Below are 19533 nucleotides of genomic sequence, written 5' to 3' on the forward strand. Positions count from 1 at the left end.
CTAACTCAATGGTGCTATAATTTCAAGCATTACTAAGTTTTGTTATTTTTTATTTGTGTTTGTTGGCAAGAAAAAAAGATTCAAACATTTGAGTTGTGAATCCTAATATTCTACAAGTTGTAATTACCGCAATGGTTATAATTTAAGAATAGTCAATTCTTTTTGATGAAATGTATAAACTATAATAAGATAAGTGAGTTTATAAATAATAAAATATAATTATTTATACTCTATAATATATAATGTAATGCACTTAGCTTTGGTGTATATTCATTTATCTATTTATAGATTAAATTATCAAATACCTAGTCCTTAATATATTATCTACTTCATTTTTCTTTATTTTTTTATTTTTCAATATCTTCTTATATCCTTTCTTTTAATCCCTCTCTAATTTTTTACTATCTTTATATTATTACATTAGGGACATATATCCCTTATGATTCTTATCCTTCCTAGCTAATTTTTTACCATCTTTATATATATTGAATACTAATCATGAAAATTTACTACAATCAAGACAAATATACTAACTCAAATAGAAAATTACAATCAAGCACAATAACAATGCCACAATGTAGAAAATCGACCCAATGCCCCCAACTATTTGCATCTTACCAAGAGCCCTTCTCTAAGTAAAATAGAGATTGATGGAGATTAGTTTAGTTGTCCTATAATAGAGATTGAGGTAGATTAGTTTCCACTTAAAGAACATATATTCAAACCAACCTATGTGAACTATAAGCCAATTTAAACAATGAAACCTATCTCATGGTCTAAAAGTCAATCTTGCACAAGACATGCTACCAACAATGGTTTGAATACACCACCTATATAATTATCATTATCAACATCAAGTTCTAATTTAATGACAAGCAATGAGGAAGGCCTATGAAAATTGCCATGCCTAACAATTTTAATGCCAAACCTACCATGTACTTTGTTCAATTGTTTTTCTCTATTATTTCACATCTCGTAGGAATCTCTATTAATTCTTTATCATTTAAAAAGATATTGAATGAAAATACTTTCCTAACAATTGTAACTTCTAATCAATGGTTCTTTATATCAATTATTTGTCTTAACTACTTCATTTTTGTTAGTTTCAAGATCTTTATTCTCATAAATTAATATTTATTAATCAAATACTTTTTCATTATGCACTAAAGTGCCCATAAAGAAATTTGTTAGACAACTTTTTATCCTCTACAAACAAATTCCAAAAACTCCAACATTTAAAAGTTAACCATTATTGTAAGAATCTTTTTCTTGATTGTAAAATGTGTCATGATATTATAAATTTTTCTAGCCTATAATAATATTGTTGAAGACATTAAATTTTCAATTTTCTTACAAAGATAAGATGTCATTGGCATGATTGCAGTATAATACAGTATATCTTACCTAATTGAACTACAAGATGATAAATTATATGTAGATTCTTCTCTAAAAAAATAGGTAACATTATTGAAATGCATATTGTTTTTTATATACAATTTTGAGGGAGATAAGTTTATTTTTTTATTAATACATCAATCAATTAATAATTATTCTAAATTAATCAACACTAATATTGATATTTACAATATATAATAGTTCTAATATAATCAAAAGCCTTTGAAATTGTAATCATTGTATGGGATAATTAAATTCTTAAGGTATAAATTATATTGAAAATAGACAATACTTAAAGTAAAGGAAACAAGCTTTACTCCTAATTAAAATAAGGATACAAGATTCACCAAGTAAGAAAATATAGAAACTCCGCCAATAGAAAAAGTAAAGATTTATATTTTTATCTTCTCTTTCTCTCAATTAACAAGTGGTTCATAGAATTAAATGCCTCCTAAATGCCATCTTAATATATTTTATGGTGTTTCTCCATCTAAATAAATTAGAATATTGTATTGGTTTGTGAAGCAAAAGAGATATTGAGAAATATGGTGACTTTCTAGATTGAATGTTGGAATGAGAATATACATTTTGAATGGGCAATGGGCTATTTAAAAAAAAAAAAAAAAAATTATGTTTGAAAGAATGAGAGTGAAAAAATTAGTTTAACACCAAGGTACCATACAAAAATAATATACAAACCATTTCTTGGTTTAACTTTTAAGTTGAGAATTTTGAATGTTCTAAAAGTCAAGAATTACATTCAAGTGGTGTTGGATACGGAAATGGAGGGAGAGGAGAGTGGAATGGCCATGGATTGGCAGGATGGTAAGATTTCAGAAGACCCTGACTATTGTCCCACTCAAGAGGAGGGTCCCACCCACATGACCCCTGGGACTAGCAGTAGGAGGAGGAACAAACATCTTAGATGGGTGGCTAGTAAGTATAAGACTCTTGGAGCCAAACCGCAGGATTCTAACCCTCCAAAATAAAAAAAGACACTGTCGGGGAAGTATGGTGACAACAAGGGAAAGGAACGAGAAATTAAACTTGACATCCCTATTAATGTTGACCAAGGGAAACAGGGGATGGCCACTATCGACTCGATGGTGGAGAAGCTAATCCAAATTATGTTAGTGGGCAAGAGAATTGTTTCCTTCGGGTTGGTAAGGAAATTAACATGCTGAAATAGGGTATCAAGGGTATCATTGATACATTTACCGATAACCCTAAGCCAACTAAAACTGATAAGCTGCTCCAGATGACACAAAAATTAACTGAAGATGTGGAGACTATGAAGATTGACCATGAGAGTAGAATTGGTTATCTGGAATCAAGCTTGGAAGAAATAAAAGGGAGCTTGAGGAATTTAGTGGACATTAATAAGGAAGCAATGAATAGCAGTGCGGAGGGCCTCAAGAAGGTAAATGCGATGATTGTTGATCACAAAGCTCGGTCTTTATCCAGCATCCCGCCATTGGAGACTAAACAGAAGAAGAAATTACAAGATTCGAGTGTGCAAGGAATGGGTTCTCAGACTATGACGAGACCGTATACTAGAACCAGAAGCAGGAATCAGGAGCAAGGTACCTCCAAGTTCATTATGGAAGAGCTTGAAGACATAAATCGGAAGATGATCCAGAAGAACTCGGAATTGGTGCACTCTTTCCAATAGGGTGTTGGTGTTTTGTTTTGTGCATAGCTTGTTTTTTGTAGTTTTTTTACTTTGTGGGCTCGACCCCTATTTCGCCTGCTGGTTAGCTGTTGGTTTTGGTCTGTTTTGTGACTGTTCTTTTGGTTGTAAAACTTTGGGTTTCGGGTCCCTGTAAAACCCGTTTACCTTAATAAAAAACAAGCTCCTACATCTTCATTATGTATTTCATATCTATCTTTAAAGAAGAAATAGACTGACTTTTATCTTTAAAGATTAATACATATTTATCCCACTACAATCAATAGAAAAACAATTAATTTTACAAAAGACGGATACAACTTTCGCAAAAAAAAAATGATTTTTCACATAATAAGTTTAGCATTTGGTATATAAATTATAATGTGTATACATTTGAAGTATCTAAATATTTGTCTGATCTTGGAGTGCTTCAATTAAAGCTTCAATTAAAATAAAGAACTTAAATCTGAGAGAGGTTGAAATGCTTATTCACTCTTTGGAAAAAAAGTTATGATCCTAATGAAAGATGCTTTGTTAATTCGGAATTCCTTATACAACAAAGGACACAAGAATTGTTGAATGACTAGAATAATTAAGAACAAAGTTACATTTTACAAATCTTATCTGACAAGATTCAGACCCGAGTGTGTCCCCATCCTCACTACACTTGCCCTCGTCCAACGAGTCTCTAATGCACAAGTTTTCTTATTCACTCTCCATTCAAGGTATTTTTCCTAATATAACTGATAATCATTGCATTAATTAGTTACTTACCATTCTGTAAATGAGATTTGAGTATTATTGTTCTTGCTCTCCTATGAAAAAGTTGTCCGTAGAAAACAAAACTTAAATTTTCAACTAATAGCCATGGAAATAAATCACATTTTGGCTATTACTGGTTGAGGAAAAAATGCGCATCTCTTCAAACATAAAAAAGGGCAACAAAAACAATAACCTTTAATTAACGAGTCGTCCATGAAATAAAATACAACAAACCTTATTCTTATAACTGCCAGGCTAGCACAGGAACTAATGAAATACATTACTATTGATTTCATCATTTATGCTGGGCTGTTCTATCTGCCTTCCCATTAACCATTTACGTTTCTTTATTTCCTCATTCCCCTTTTATATAGATGGTGTTATTGTTGAAGATCTGGCAGTATACACGTCCGATATAACTATACACGGTTACCCCGAAGTTCATTCATTTTAAATATAAATTTGAATCTAACCATCTCTCGTTTTCACATATTCAGAGCTGATTTGGATTTGCATAATCAACATTGAATGCATCCATCACTTGTCCTCTGTTGATCCTTTCCTTTTCGAGCAAATATAGTCTCTCTGCTTCAGGCATTGCTTGCAAAATTGCTGAGAGTCTGGAATTTATTTCCTCAAGCCTTTCCACAACACTATCATTTGTAAACATGCCCAACAGCACAGTCCCAACAGTCCCCCTGCTTTCAATCAAAGGAAGTATGATAATGACCAGGGAAGCAATACTACCCCAAGCAATGGAGACGACAGCCCAGAATGTGAAGTAACCCGAGCTGAAAACTTTAGCTGGGAGTGAGAGAATGGGCCACAAAACCACAATTACAACAGTAAATCCTATGCCCCACTTGACAATCCATATTTTGGCTCTCCTCAGCCTTTCCTCCTCATATTCTTCTGCAGGCAAGCATATCTCATCCATCTCCACCATAGTAATACATTTGGTTGTTTCCCAGTCATAGTTTTGGGGCCAAAGAAAACTACAGACTGCATGAATTAGCCCCCCTGATAGTATTGACACCAGGTTCCCAGCAAGCATGGGTGCATTCCTTCCTGTTGTATCAAGATTTACCCTTCCATATTCTATACTTGTCACGGAGAGCCATGTGCTTATGCCCAATATACAACCTCCTATTGTTCCTGCTATTGCTCCCACTGAATTGGCTTTGCTCCATAGGAGTAGGAAAGTTATGGGCATTACAGCTGAACCAATAAGCACTCCCATGGCTAAGTACATCCATTCCAAGGAGATTCCAGCCTTGTTCAGTACCACTGCCAGGACACCCATAAGGCATCCAAATGTGAGAACCACTGCCCTGGAGACTTTGAGGATCTGCTTCCCATTGGCGTTGGGATTGATATAAGTTCGGTAGATGTCATATGTGCATAGTGAAGACACTGCAATGAGCTCCGAGGAACCAGCAGATGTCACTGCCCTGCATTGCATAAAATGGGAATCAGCATTTTTACTGTGTTTGAAAAGTAGGGCAGCTTGAAAGTTTGCCAAATTTTGAGATTCCAAACATGTCTGAAAAAGTTCAAAACCATGGAAAATGTAAAATCATACACATAGCCAAAGAATAATTGCAAAATCTTTGTGTTGTTTCATTCATTTGTTTTCTAATTCTTGCTAAAGAGCTTGGAGTTAAATTCAAAACAAAAGATTTTTTGTTAAGAGAAAAACCAACATGCAACTTTGAGATTCGTTGAGAAAGACTCTAAAATTGAGTGCAGCAAAACATTAAATTAAAAATAAAAATGGATCCTAGAGGAGAAAAAATTCAATGCATAGTTCATTGTACGTTTCCATGGACTATTTGAACCTCTCTCTGCTCTGTCTATTTCTTTCCAATGGTGGCCATCAAATCCTTTCCAATATTTAGCCACCTCTTTCTCAATGCATTGCTGATTGGAGGTTTCTATTTTCACTAACTCCTCGTCAGCTAAATAAGGGGAATGCACCATCAATCTTAGAGTACCTTACTATGCCACATCCGTGGAGTCTTCCACCAGACTTGCACCCAGCCTCATGTTTGTGGGCTACTTTATCACATCCTCTTTAACATTGGTGAGGCTTGAACCCAGGTCATGATAGTGGCAGCTCTGCCTTACTATGAAACCAGGATAATTGGACAATCTTCTATATTTATTTCATTCCTATCAAATCATATTAATAATATCTTTTTATGACATAGTAGTGTAGGTTATTCCTCACCTCTTTCCTCCCCCTATTCACATGCCAGCAGTTTCGCAGTCATGCCTTCTGGATCTTCTCTAGCTCGCAGTTGTTATCGTCTAATGTAACCAGTGTTCCATGGGCGTTGGGGACGGGGGGACGGGCGGGACACGTTTCCGGGACGGGGGGACCAAGGGCCTAAGTTGGGGGACGGCGGGGGGGACGGCGGCGGGGGGGGTGGCGGGGTGGTGGTGCTGATATAGTTATACATATACATATTGTTGTCCTCATTTTTATTTCCAAAAATGAAGGACCACTACGATGAAATTTTTATGAAAAAATGAAAATATTTACTCTATGGCATGCTTCCCGAGGTAGAATTTCGACTAATCCTTGGACTGGCTTAATCCTCAGTCCATTCTCGAACTACGTTTCGAATTTCGTCCAATTCTGGGTTCGTTTGCTATGCCTTTCCTTCAATTTCGGGTTTTAAAACACCGACTACAGGTGGAGAATTTTCTTCAAACTGCAAGTTTTAATGATATTCATTGTTTTGGTCTTTGTAGGGGAATTTTTGACCAATTACATGTGCACATTTATTTCAAATATGTTACTTGTAATTTATTTTAAGTTTCCCCTTTGATGTTTTTATCTTTTTATTGTTTTTTGGTCATTTTTAGTTTTTAGGGATTTTTTAGCTCAACTGCAAGTAAACTTGCAGTTTGGTCAAAAAACCCCTACTTTAATGGTTTTCACATGTAATAGGGATTTTAAATCCCCATTACATATGTGCAAGTGTTTCTAACTTGTTATAGGGATTTTATTTCCCTTTTACAAGTATTTTAAACTTGTAGTTTGGTCAAAAAACCCCGATTTTGCCTTGCAAGTGCATTTTTGACAATTTTAAACTTGTCATTTGTCCAAAAAAACCCGATTTTGACTTGATAAGTGAAAAAGTAAAAAATAAAACTTGTCATTTGTCTTAAAAAACTCAATTTTGGCATGTAAGTGGAAAAAGTGAAAATAAAACTTGTTATTTTCTCTCTAAAACTCGATTTGCTTCATTTTGGGCAATTCGAACTTGTCATTTGTCTTCTAAAACCTGATTTGCATGGAAAATGGATTTGTTGAAGATGTCAAAGCGATTTTTTGGGGAAATTTGCTGGAGATGCAAGGCGTTTAGGATTCTATCCTATTCTCATGCATTTACAAACACATTTAATGATGCCTAGAGTTTTTTGAAACTGGTTTTTGGTGCCAAATCAGCAAAACGTGGTTCTTTTAATCCACTTTTTGGGCGTTTTTTCTCCACTCTCCTAAATCGTTTTGCCCTTTCCTACCTAGGCGTGGAGGGTGGGAGGATTTTCGAGTCATTTAATGATGTCGTTGGAGTTTGAAATGGTGGCCACGTTTTTCACGTGATTCCCTTTGGCTGCGTTTTTCAACATTTGGCATAATTCCTTCTTCTTCCTCCTTAGGCGTTTTGCTCTAATCCACTTGGATGCACTCTCTCATTGGCATTTTGGTCCTCCAAGATTGGGATTGCTGCTACATTTATCAGTTTGGGGCATTTTTGCAAAAAACGGGATAAGGGTTTGAATTTCCAGATTGCTCCTTTTTACCGGTTTTGCTTCTTCATTCCAAGAATTGTTGCATTATTGGAGAAGCATTTGCATTTTTAAGAAAGGTATGTTCTCTTTCCTTTCTTCCCTTCATTTTATTATTTTCTTGTTTTCTTTATTTTTCGTTATTAGTTGCATTTTTGGCATGTGTTGTTCTTCCCCCAAAATTGGTTTTTGTGAAAGGAAATTCTTGTTCTTCCCCTTGGAATGCAATTGTTGAATTGCATTGTTCTTCTCAAAATTTCCTCTTTACTTGTAATCGAGATTTTTAATCTCGATTACAAGTTCGCTGGAAATTCTTGTTCTTCCCCTACGGTTAAGGAATTTAATCATTTTTTGTTAAAATTCCAAGTTGAAAAGTGTGAAATACCCCTCCCTTGCAAATTCGGGTTTTAAAAACCGGATTACATGTTGAAGAGTTCTTCCCATTTTCATGAAAATGACTTTCCCGGATATTCCCATTTCTATCCATTCATGTTCCCCATATCCGTACTTTCCATTTCCATCATTTCCCGCAAGTCAAAATCTCATTTTTCATCCATTTCTCCATTTTCGAATTTACAAGTGTACTTGTATTCGGGTTTTAAAATCCCGATTGCATGTATGTCCTTTCCAACTTGTATACTTGCGAAAATTCTCCCAAGATCCGAAATTGGTCAAAGTCAAGATTTTCCCATTTCTACATATTTCCCCTCTTCCTCTCTCAAAACCATGAAATTCAGAAATCAAAGTTTTACCCATTTGAAGAAGGAAGAATGATATTTGCAGCTGACTATGATGTTGCCTTAACCCTTTTAAGTCTTCATCACAGCATTCCAGGTTCACAATCAATGTCAGATTTGTCGGCATTTCCAACTCCAAAGAAAATGAAATACAAATATGACAAATATCAGAATGAGGTTGCACCTTCCCAGGTTTCTTCTCCTTTGGATCGCATCAGGGACGCGGAGATAGGGCACGTTGATATGGCAGAATTCATCAACAGGGTAGAAGATCCACAGGATAACAACTTGCAGCGGCTATTGGACAGCCATATCCATCATGCATCTTCTTTCCCAGTGGCTGCCTTAGAACCTGAGTTTGTTCTTGCATGCGCCCATCATTTTGACAAGGAGTCGAGAGTCATAAAAAATGATGATGGTGAAGCTATAATTCGTCTTGATGCGGATACAATCGAGAAGGTCTTCAAAATACCTCCTGCACCTGTTTATATGGAAATCACCAAAGAAAGTGCAGCAGAGTATTATGTGAAAAGGGAAAAAGATTGCAAGCGACACATCAATAGGTGGATCCAAGAGCCACGTCCTTCCTTCTCAAGGTGGGCAAAGTTGTACCGTTGTGATTTCAAATGGGAGATAGGAGACACCATCACTCTTCTCAGCAGGATGATGGGCCTTGAGCACTCCAATGTCTTTGAGCCATGGATGTATCAATTCATTATGTTCATACGACAGTCACATCACATTTCATGGGGTGAAATCATCGGCGATGCCTTGTGCGAACAACTTGCAGCAGTTCCTACCACTATGACCTTCTTCATGAATTCTTATTTGGTATATTTAGTAGCATCACTTAGACACTTTCCAGGTCTTTCTACCAAAGGTGATCGCTCGCTTATACCAGTTTGGGAATATTATGACCAGTTGCCATTGAAACCTAGCAGATTGCATTTCAGAAGAGTTCAAGATGCATTCTTCGGATATTTCATGTGTCAGTTTGACATGGATCTCAGGAACAAAAGAGTATCAGATGAGGCATGGGTCAAGGTGTCTGAGTGTGGGTGTTTGTTCCTGCAATTTCCCACCTTCACCTATATGAGGATTCGATGCTATGATGGTCAGCCATACATGCTTCCAAGATACCCAACCGATAAGATAATTCTTATGGAGTTGGGAAGACAAATCATGGCTGTTCATACTTTTCAGTCTGCTAGACACAAGGTTGGAATGGGGATCTCTACCACAAACCCATTGAAAATTGGTCGATACTCCCTTGTCACATCTGTGAAGGCTAAGGCCATGGAGGCTGAATTGCAGGAAATCAAGCTTAAGAGGTTCAAACCTAGAGCTGATTTTGATTATAGAGGTATGAAGGAGAAGATCAAGAAATCCTTTGTGCATGTCCATCGCATTGAAGACATTTGGGTAGATCTCCGCACGGAAGCCGAAGTTCTGAAGATGGATTACTGCAGGCTCACTGTTGAGCAAATTGTTGACTTGAACTTGGCGGATATCCCACAAGGGATGATCGACGACGGGCATATACTTGATTCTGAATACACTTCATGAAGGGTTGAGGAAGCTCCACTTCCTTTGATCCAATGGTCACACAAGGAGTGTGTCTCCATCCTTGACAGATTTCAGCCTATCTTGGCCAACACTAACGCATGGCTGAAAAGTAATGCTGTTAGACTTATCAAAATCAAGGTTGGTAAAGAAGATGATTCTACGGGGCCTCTTGGACGAAAGTATGAGATTTAGATTGATAACAAGGAGGGTGCTTCATCTTCGGGCACAAGGATCAAGTTACGAGTCAGTCGTGCAGTAATGCTTCCTCCTGAGGAGACGACTATTCGTGGGAAGGAGAAATCACGGTTCCATGTTCGGGTGATCGATCTGGATAATCCAGAAGAGGGGCAGCAATCTGACGATGTGCCTAAGTCTCCAGTTTCAGACTCGCCTCATGAGGTCATTCCTCCAGTTTCCATTGAGACGCCTCTTTCTCCTCATGATTTGCTCGTAGATGAGTCTCCTCAGAATGCAGTTCCCATTTCAGCATACGAACCTTCTCCTGATCGACAACAAGAAAGTGTGTTGAAAGTTCCTGAAGATAATCCCACTTGCATTCAGTTATCAGAAATTGATACTTCCACTTCTGGTTTTGAAGAATTCATGAGGCAATCTTCATGTCCATTGGTAACCGAGCAAACCGTGGTTGCTGTTCAAACAGATATTCCTCCTAGGGTGACCACAGTAATTCAAACAAAAACTGCTTCTCCTTCGCCTACGGCTGCTACTGGAAGTGAGTTGATGACTTTGCCTCCATGGCTTAGTTCTTTCACCCCGAAAAGGAAGAAGCAAGAGATCTCACCTGATGCCTTTGACTACCAGCAACTCAAACAGTCTAGATCCAAAGTTGCTAAGAAGGCCAAGACTATCTCTAGGGTAACTGTTGATAGCAACAAGATGAAAGTAGCTGAAATTGTGGAACCTATTGCAGATAAACCACTTGATGAAATGTCAGCTGCTGATTATAAGGTTACAAGGGTAGAATTGGGCAAGTAAACACATGAGGTCATTAAACATGATGCTCAGTTTTCTGTTGCTTCACTGGTGCAAAGGTGTGACGATCTCCTTGCGAAGAAAGACAAACTAGAAGAGGAAAACCGACAGCTTATGGCAGCCATTCATAAAATCACAAAACCTGCTACTGAAAGGAGTAACTCCATAGGTTCTTCTGGTTCCCAAGAATCGATTCGTGGAGTGGAAAGGGCTGCTCAGAAAGTACAAGCACTGGATTCCTGGGTTGATCAGCTTCATGATCAATGTGTACAAGTGGTAAAAGACATTTTTCAAATAATGTCTAAGTTGGAAACCATTGAGGAGAAACTGGATCAGACTTCTAACACTTTCAAAAAGAATCTGGAAAGTGTTGAGAAAAGTTTGGCAATCTGGCGTACCATGCCCCAACAACAGCTGAGTATTTTGCAGGAGCACGTCATCATCTCTTCCAGGGTCATGTACTTGGAATTTGAAGAACTCATGGAAAACAAGACCCTTGTTCTTAAATCCCTCATTGAGGAGATTGGTGATGCAAGGAGATTTCGGGATGAAGCAAGGAGATTTCGGGATGAAGTTTATTGAGGTATTGTCTCACATTGTGAAAGGGCCTCTTGCAATATAGTAAGTTAGGATGGAGAGCTGATTCCAGAAGAAGAAGTTCTTGCTGATTTACAGATGAGGATTCATAATGAATGGAGGAGCGAACAATTCTCGGCAGCTTCAATTCAAGCATTGACGAAATATCAAGCCTTTTTGCATGAAATCCAGTCTATCCTGGATAAAAACAATTCCGCGCTCCTCCGTTGTCACGACACTATTGTGAAGACTATGGTTGTTGCCAAGAACACCCATGAACCGAATCCCGAGGAACTACAAGCGAGCATCCGGAAATTTCAAGGATTCATGTCTTCACAAAATGCAACTTAAGTGTTTTCAACACTTAGTTGGATTTTCCCTCTTTTGTAATTTTTAGTTGTAATTTTGTTTTGACAAGTTACATGTAAAAGTATTTTTTGTAAAATGCAAGTTACACATTACTTGCACTTTTGTAATTACATGTAAGGCAACTACAAGTTGTGTCCGATTAGGACTGTAGTTGGAATAAGTCTTAGTTAGTTAGAGTAACTCTTAGTTAATGAAGTCTCAGTTATTTATTGAATGAGTCTTGGTGGTTGAGAGAATCTCTCAAGTTAGTTAGGATCCTCCCACCTTTTTCTCGAGGCTCCTCTTCTATAAATACTTGAGAGGTCCATTGTAATTATCATCTTTTGGAAAGCAAGCAAAAACTCTGCCAAATTTACAGCAAGAAGTTTTTGAGCTTATGTATGTGAATTGAAGGTTTTGAAGAATAATAAAGAAGGATTACTCAAGTTTTGAGTCTTTGAGCTACATGTTTGAGTTTGAATCTTTTTATCTCTTTTATGCAAAGTGTTTCTAAAGGAGCTTAGTCCAATCTGATTTGAAGTCTTTGAGCTGCAAGTAGAGAAGATTAATTAAAATAGGAAACTCTCTTGAGGGAGCAACAAGTCTTTGAGCTTGCGTCCATTCTTGAGGAAAAATTACTGTTTGATAAGAAATAGCAGCAAGTCTTTGAGCTTGCATTAATTCTTGTCTTTGTGTTGAAAGAATAGATTATTCCAGTCTTTGAGCTGTTATCTTTTATTCGTTGTAAAAATTTAGTATAGCAAAGGGTAGATAGGACTTCCAATAGTCAAGTCTTTGAGCTTGATATTGCTGTCCCGTCCCGAAGGAAGTGACGGAAGTCTTTGCACTTTCAGGAAACTTCATTTCCTTTCTCCTATTTCACTTAAAAGTGGTTACTGCTGTTATTCAATCGCTATCCTTTTCTGTGAAGAGAAAAGGATATTGTCTTTCTTGAAAAAAGTAGAAAGATTGCTGTCCCATCCCATTTTACTTTCCAAGTTGTAGTTAGATAGGGGGAGCCTTCCCTTAATTAGGAGAGTTTTTACTCGTGTGCTGTGGTTGAAACCACAATTTTGTATATTTCTCCAAGTGTACAAAATTTTCAACCAACACATATAGTACTTGAAAAACTAGTTTTGAAAAGATGTATGACAGTATTACAGAGTAAGAATTACATTTCAAATGAGACTATAGGAAATTTGAAATACTAAATCTAAATACCAAGATTTCTAAGTTGTGTTGTTATATGGAGCCTAATCAGACTCGGAGGTTAGATTTTCCCTACTTCTATCGGCGCGGTTTCCCCCTATATTTTTCAACGGGGGTTTGGGAGCAGCGCCCCCAAGTTGGGGTCAAGGGGCATCGCCCCTTGCGGGGTCAAGGGGCAGTGCCCTTTGCGCATTCCCTGTCGCGATACAGGGCGGGGTCAAGGGGCAGCGCCCCGCGAGGCCAAAAATACTTTTATTATTATCTAAAGGCGTCGGGTGTTATTTTTCTATCGGCCCACATCCAATTAGAGTTACCCCTTAACCCTCAAAAAACTTAAAAAGTCACTTTTTTTTTAAATTTTAATTTTAAACATTGCATATACGAGGGGCGACAGGAGACGTCTGGGCGTCTCCCCGTCCTTGGAGAGACGTCTACACATCTCTCGAAGGACAGGGAGACGTGGAGGCGTCTCCATGTCTGTCTGGGAGACGCCCAGACATCTCCCAAGGAGATGTCTCCACGTCTCCACGTCTCCCTGGGAGACGCGGGGACGTCTCCGCGTCCCAGCAGCGCTTGGGTGGCGGTGGCGGGACGGCGGGGGACGTCATGTCCCCGTCCCTGTCCCCCCGTCCCTGAGACGTTTCTGACGAGGGGACGCGCCCAAAAAGGGGGGGGACGCGTCCCTGTGGAACACTGAATGTAACACAAATTTTTAACTACAAGCAATTTAAAAGAGGCATACTTGGCTAGTAAGGATTTAATTCTATGATGATACTTAAAACTTAAAATCATGTGTTAGGGGTGTGTGTTAATAATCAGGCATGAATAACAATTTTAAAGGCAATAACAGTTCAAAAACCATTGTCAATTGAAAAAGATGTTAGAGAGTGAAATGCCTGAAAGAGTTTAAGCCACTCCTCTCCTTTCCCTTCTTCTGCCCCTTTCACCAACATTTCTAGTAATTTTGCAGTCATCCCTAGTGGAATTCATCTTGCTTGTAGTTGTTGTGACGAGAGCTAATCCAAGTTTCTAATAGCAAGCGGTTTTGGCTATTCTAGTAGTTGAGGATTTTGTTTCACTATAATAGTATAGTGATTGTATTCTTTCTATCCACTTTAAAAGTTTCAGATTCAGCATATCAATGCTTTGATGTGGCCAATCTTGATAAGTTGGGGACTATACCTTTCACAATGCCCTCAATGACCACCCTAAAAAAAATCATCAATAGCTATATGACTGCCTAAAGTACATACCCATAATTATTATAAATAACTATAAGAAAATTGATTAAAAACTAAAAATATGCTCATGAATGTAGATTCTAACATAGAAATTATTCATAGTTCAGCCAGATGTCATTCAAAGGAGAAGTTTGTAATGTATAGGGTTGTTATATCTAAACTGAACAAGCGTTCAGTATTAATAGAGGCCTTAAGCAAATTCACCAACTCAGATGTAAACAGAGGCAATGGAATGTATTTCTGTAATCTAATAAATTTAGCCATGAGTCAGATATTTCAGATAACGCGGCATTTTTTCTGATAATTGAATATCACAGGCTCATAGGAGTTCAATAAATGATAAATATAGAACTGACATAGAAGATCGATTTACACATTTAGACTGTATGTAGCAGAGATTTATGAGAAATGAATTGAAATTACCACAGGAGGTTTTTTAAATCAATTACAATGCAATATGCAAACATGTCCCTAATGCTGGAAAAACACCCCCAAGCTAGCAAACCCCCAAAATGGTATAGCTTATTCCATTCCCTACCAACATTGCCACTAGTTTACGGGTCATGCATTGTAATTGTTATCGTGTGATGTAACGTGCCTCCCAGATGACCCAAACTATTGACAACAGAAAATGATCCTAATTAGTCGAGCCATTATTCTACATCAGCATGAATTTACATTAGGAGGGATATCAAAATTGACTTGTACCAAACTTGGCTGAATTGCTTCATAATTCCATTCTCTACCTCCTGTTCCTTTTGAGATTGATGAACAAAAGAAGGAAAGGATCTCCTGTTCCTTCTTTTTCTACTATTGAGATTATTTGAACAACAAAGAAAATAATTTCAATGGGAATTGTATTTCCTTACAGTGACCTTGTTAAATGGGATACACAAACATGAGAGAAACCACTCTTATACCACTGATCTAGATTTAATGGGCAACTCCATGGAGAACATACATAATGATTAAATCTAATGTCATAGCAAAGATGAAATTTTAGTAGATAATATAGAAAGGGAGGAACAATATTGCAATGGCAAATAATCTTTATTGATATGAGAGAGCTATGTATAATGACATTAATCTCTGTGAAAGAATGTCTTGGTACAAAACTGCTCTTTAATTTTTTCAATTCAAATATTCGTGTAACTTCCTAGCAAGAAAATAGGAAACTAAAAGTAGAATGTGAAGTAGATCTTCTCAAGAATTTGAAAGGTCATATGACAAGCGCTTCCTAGGAATATGGAGGAGTTGCCATGACATGGAACTCATCAAAATACAAATTTTTCAGTTTTTGGAAAAACTTATATTTTCGTATTTTGCAATTTCAAATCATATGAAACATATTTAGGGTCTGTGGCTCAACCAAAGAGCTAAGTATATTGATTTTTTTAGAATTATCGCTCCACGAGATTCATCGAATGAAATTGCCTTGTGAATTCCAAAACTGATATCTGGATAAGTCAAACTATGATAAAATCTTACATTTGTAAGACTCACGGAAGCATTCTCTTGAGAAATCCAAAAATGAAATCAAATTATGTCAAAATGTATGGTGATCTCATGTCTATAGGATTCTTTAAAAGATTCCAATTGTATATCTTGGAACCAAAAAACCCAAGAAAGCCAAATTTTATGGAATACTCGAATTCACATGAGCAATAAGACTCTAGACATTCACAAATATGTCCAAGAAGAACAAAAAGTCCGAGGAGCGCAAGAGGTCCAAATTCGGACCAACAGAACCTTGTCATATGTCATCCCTCACCCTATCAAATTTTGACAACTATCTATCATCTATAGAGTCAAATCCCAATCAAAAATAAGGTTGAGTAGCTATGTGTAAGCACTGGTTTGTCCAGAGAGGTTAACTCAATGAAATTGAGTCTAACTGATTCGGAGGGAAGAATTATCTTTTGTTTGTGGGGCTCTCTATGCAATATCAATCCTCCTAAACTATTTGAGATGTTTGAAGCCCCACAAGCTTGAAAACAAAATCATCAATTTAATTAAATTTTGTTGAAGTCCAGTTGAACTATATCCTAAAGCCAAGGTTATACAAATATTAGGAACCATGAGTTATATATTACATGTTTAAACTATAGCAAAAACAAAACAAAACAAAATAGTTCTAATTTTTTATAGCTCATTTTGGGTGTTACATCACCCAAGGCATGTTTTAGCCGCTGGTTTCTTTCTAATGCATTCTCAACTCATACTTCAGCAAGCAGAACCTTATGCTCTTAATCTATTTTTATCACAACCATTCTTTCACTCAATTTTTTCATTTCTACAAGCATTTTGAATTGAAATTTTTTAATGTATTTCGCTTCCTCAAATTTCTTAATACTACATTCTTCTTTTGAATGCCATTTGTTACACTGTCTACAAAATTCCCATGGGCAAAATACAATCAAATGTTCCACTCAAACATGGCAATATGCATGTGGCTGATGTATGTAACCACAAATGTAGAAAATATGCATATGAAAACCAATCATTGTTAATGTGAAATTATATTCACGTTATCATTGGTTAATTAGCAGGTCATAATTAGGAATTTATTTTTCTATATTTTATTGTCAATAAGTGATAAGATGGTTTTTTTCTTTATTGCTTTATGTGGAATATATTTATTATTGTAATTAATGCCCATGAATTGCATTTGATTGCATCGTTAACCTCTTTTTATGCTTTTTATCTATTATAGAAGAAATATTACAAAATTTTGTGGTTCTAACATGGTAACAAAGCATCAGATCTATAAGTTTCTTCTCTAATTCTTCATGGTTTTAGTCATGAAGTTGTAATCAATGCATCCTAGAGCGAAACAAACTTCACAAATGAGTCCAGAAGGTGTCAAACCTCAAGATTGCCTATTGAAACAGCAAAATTAGAGCCTGAAAACTTTTAGGCAAATGTTTTCTTGGGTCTTGATTTTCATCAATGAAGTTTAAGTAAATTATACAAAATCTATACCTTCGTACATCGATGCACAAGTCCGTGCAATACTTGGGCTTTGGGTTTGCTGGTTTTTCCAAAAAGTCCTTGTGTTTATTTCTAAATAGGTTAATTATTTTTACTGACGAATGTGAGAAGGTTTTATACTCTAGTTTGATTTTCTTTCCAACAATTAATAGTTTAGAGTGAGAGATTTAATTTGGCGTTGGTCGCGGTTGTAAAGTTATTTCAATTTCAATTAAAGAACAAGTTATGAACTATGTATGCTATAAATGGATATGAGGAATTATGTCAATGTCTGATAATTCTGATTTTATCTGCAGGTCTGAAGGAGAGAGATCATTTAATATTTTCTATATCTACTCCAAATGAATTCAATTGGCATATATATCATTTAGGCAACCGGTCAATTAATGTATTGACCGGTCATGCCTTTTAGGCATGACCGATCAATGCACCCATTGATCGGTGCCTTTGTAATTATACCATTAACACAATGCTGATTATCGGTTCAAAACACCCGATAGCATATTGTAATATCATAATATAATGACTGATCAATGTAATGAATCGGTTCATATAAACACCGATGATTCAAAGTGCACGATGTATGTAATCCAACCGGTGCAGTTGTTAACTAATGTTAATTCCAAATGAAGCGGTCTATTCATTAAACCCGATAACAAATATGCCCGATATAATTACGCCTGATAACAGATGTGAACCGGTGCCAATGGTTATGCACCCGATAGCAAGTATGTATCGGCTAATAACCCGATGACTTATAGCATTTAATATGCTATCGGGTTAATACCCCAATAGCATATTAATGCCAATTAATAATTGACATTAATATGCTATCGGGTTGTTAGCCCGATAGCATAATGATAAGTGATGTTTGTACAATCCGATAATCATATGCAATATAAATCTGACATGAAGCATGTAAATAACAGAACAAGGAAGGTTAGGAAGATCTTATCTTGCATAAGCTACCATGCATTAACACTCCCTCTTAGCTTTGGAAGATAGATAAGGCAACCTGCATCACATTTCCTTTTCATAACTAAGATAATGTCAGTCAGCAAAAAATCATTTATACATGAGAAGTACCATCAAGACATATGATACAAAATAGAAGAACATCACCTGAGCATGTGACATAAAGTATTATTTTAACATGTGATAAAAGTAAGAGAATCATCACCTGATCATGTGAGAAATCATCAAAACATGTGATCTGTAAGATTCATCAAGATATCACCTAACACGTGACATTAGTATTGCCTAACACGCAATACTTAAGGATAAGTCTATGAGAAAGGTTAGTTTCTCATCATATCCAAGTTGTGATAAGTGCAATAACATTTATAAATGTTTATCACAACATAGTCATGGCAAATCCATGACTTACCAGAGATCCAATCATGATCAATGGTTGAGATATCACCTACACGTGATATCAGTATTGCTTAACACGCAATACAAGGATAACCATATGAGAAGTGTTTAAGTTCTCATTATATCCAAATTGTGATAATGCAATAACATTTGTACAAATGTTGTATCACAACATAGTCATGACACATCCATGACTTACCAGTGATCCAACATGATTACTGGTTTGACTATCATAAGATCGTCACCTTATGATGTCTATATACAAGTGTTCAGTGTCTAAGAGATCGTCACCTCTTAGATATGAACACAGGTGGCAAGAAGCCAAGAGATAGTCCAGACATGGCAAAGAAGTTTACACATTAAACATCTTAAATATATGTAAGTATAGATTACAAAGCAGATTACCTTTCTATCATACCTAAACCCTTTCTGAAGTGATCAACCTTCACTCTGGAAAGTGGTTTGGTTAGAATATCTGCAGTCTGATCTCCTGTACACACATATTCTAACTTTATCACATTCCTGTCAACCATATCTCGTACATAGTGATATGGGATCTCAATATGTTTGGACCTGTCATGAAATACTGGATTTATAGAAAGTTTTATACAGCTTTGATTATCACACTGAATGACTGTAGGTTTCATAGGTTCTCCAAATAATCCCACGAGCAATTTCCTTAGCCATACTGCTTCTCGGGCAACCATTGAAGCTGCAATATATTCAGCCTCTGTGGAACTCTGAGCTACTGAAGATTGTTTTCTGCTGATCCAGGATATCATGGCTGACCCTAAACTGAAGCAGCACCCTGAAGTGCTCTTTCTGTCAGTCACACTGCCAGCCCAATCTGAATCTGTAAATCCATGTAGATCTA

General features: G+C 36.6%; 1 protein-coding gene across 1 annotated transcript in view; it reads right to left on the reverse strand.

Moving 5' to 3' along the window:
* Positions 1–4001: 4001 nt before the first annotated feature.
* Positions 4002–19533, reverse strand: part of LOC131069171 (urea-proton symporter DUR3) — a 92577-nt gene continuing 77045 nt past the window's right edge. The window contains exon 3 of the mRNA XM_058004528.2: positions 4002–5277. Within this exon, the coding sequence (XP_057860511.1) occupies positions 4320–5277 (958 nt within the window). The 3' untranslated portion in view covers positions 4002–4319. The remainder of the gene's footprint in view (positions 5278–19533) is intronic.

This window comes from Cryptomeria japonica, chromosome 5 (assembly GCF_030272615.1).
Source record: "Cryptomeria japonica chromosome 5, Sugi_1.0, whole genome shotgun sequence".
Taxonomy (NCBI): Eukaryota; Viridiplantae; Streptophyta; class Pinopsida; order Cupressales; family Cupressaceae; genus Cryptomeria; species Cryptomeria japonica.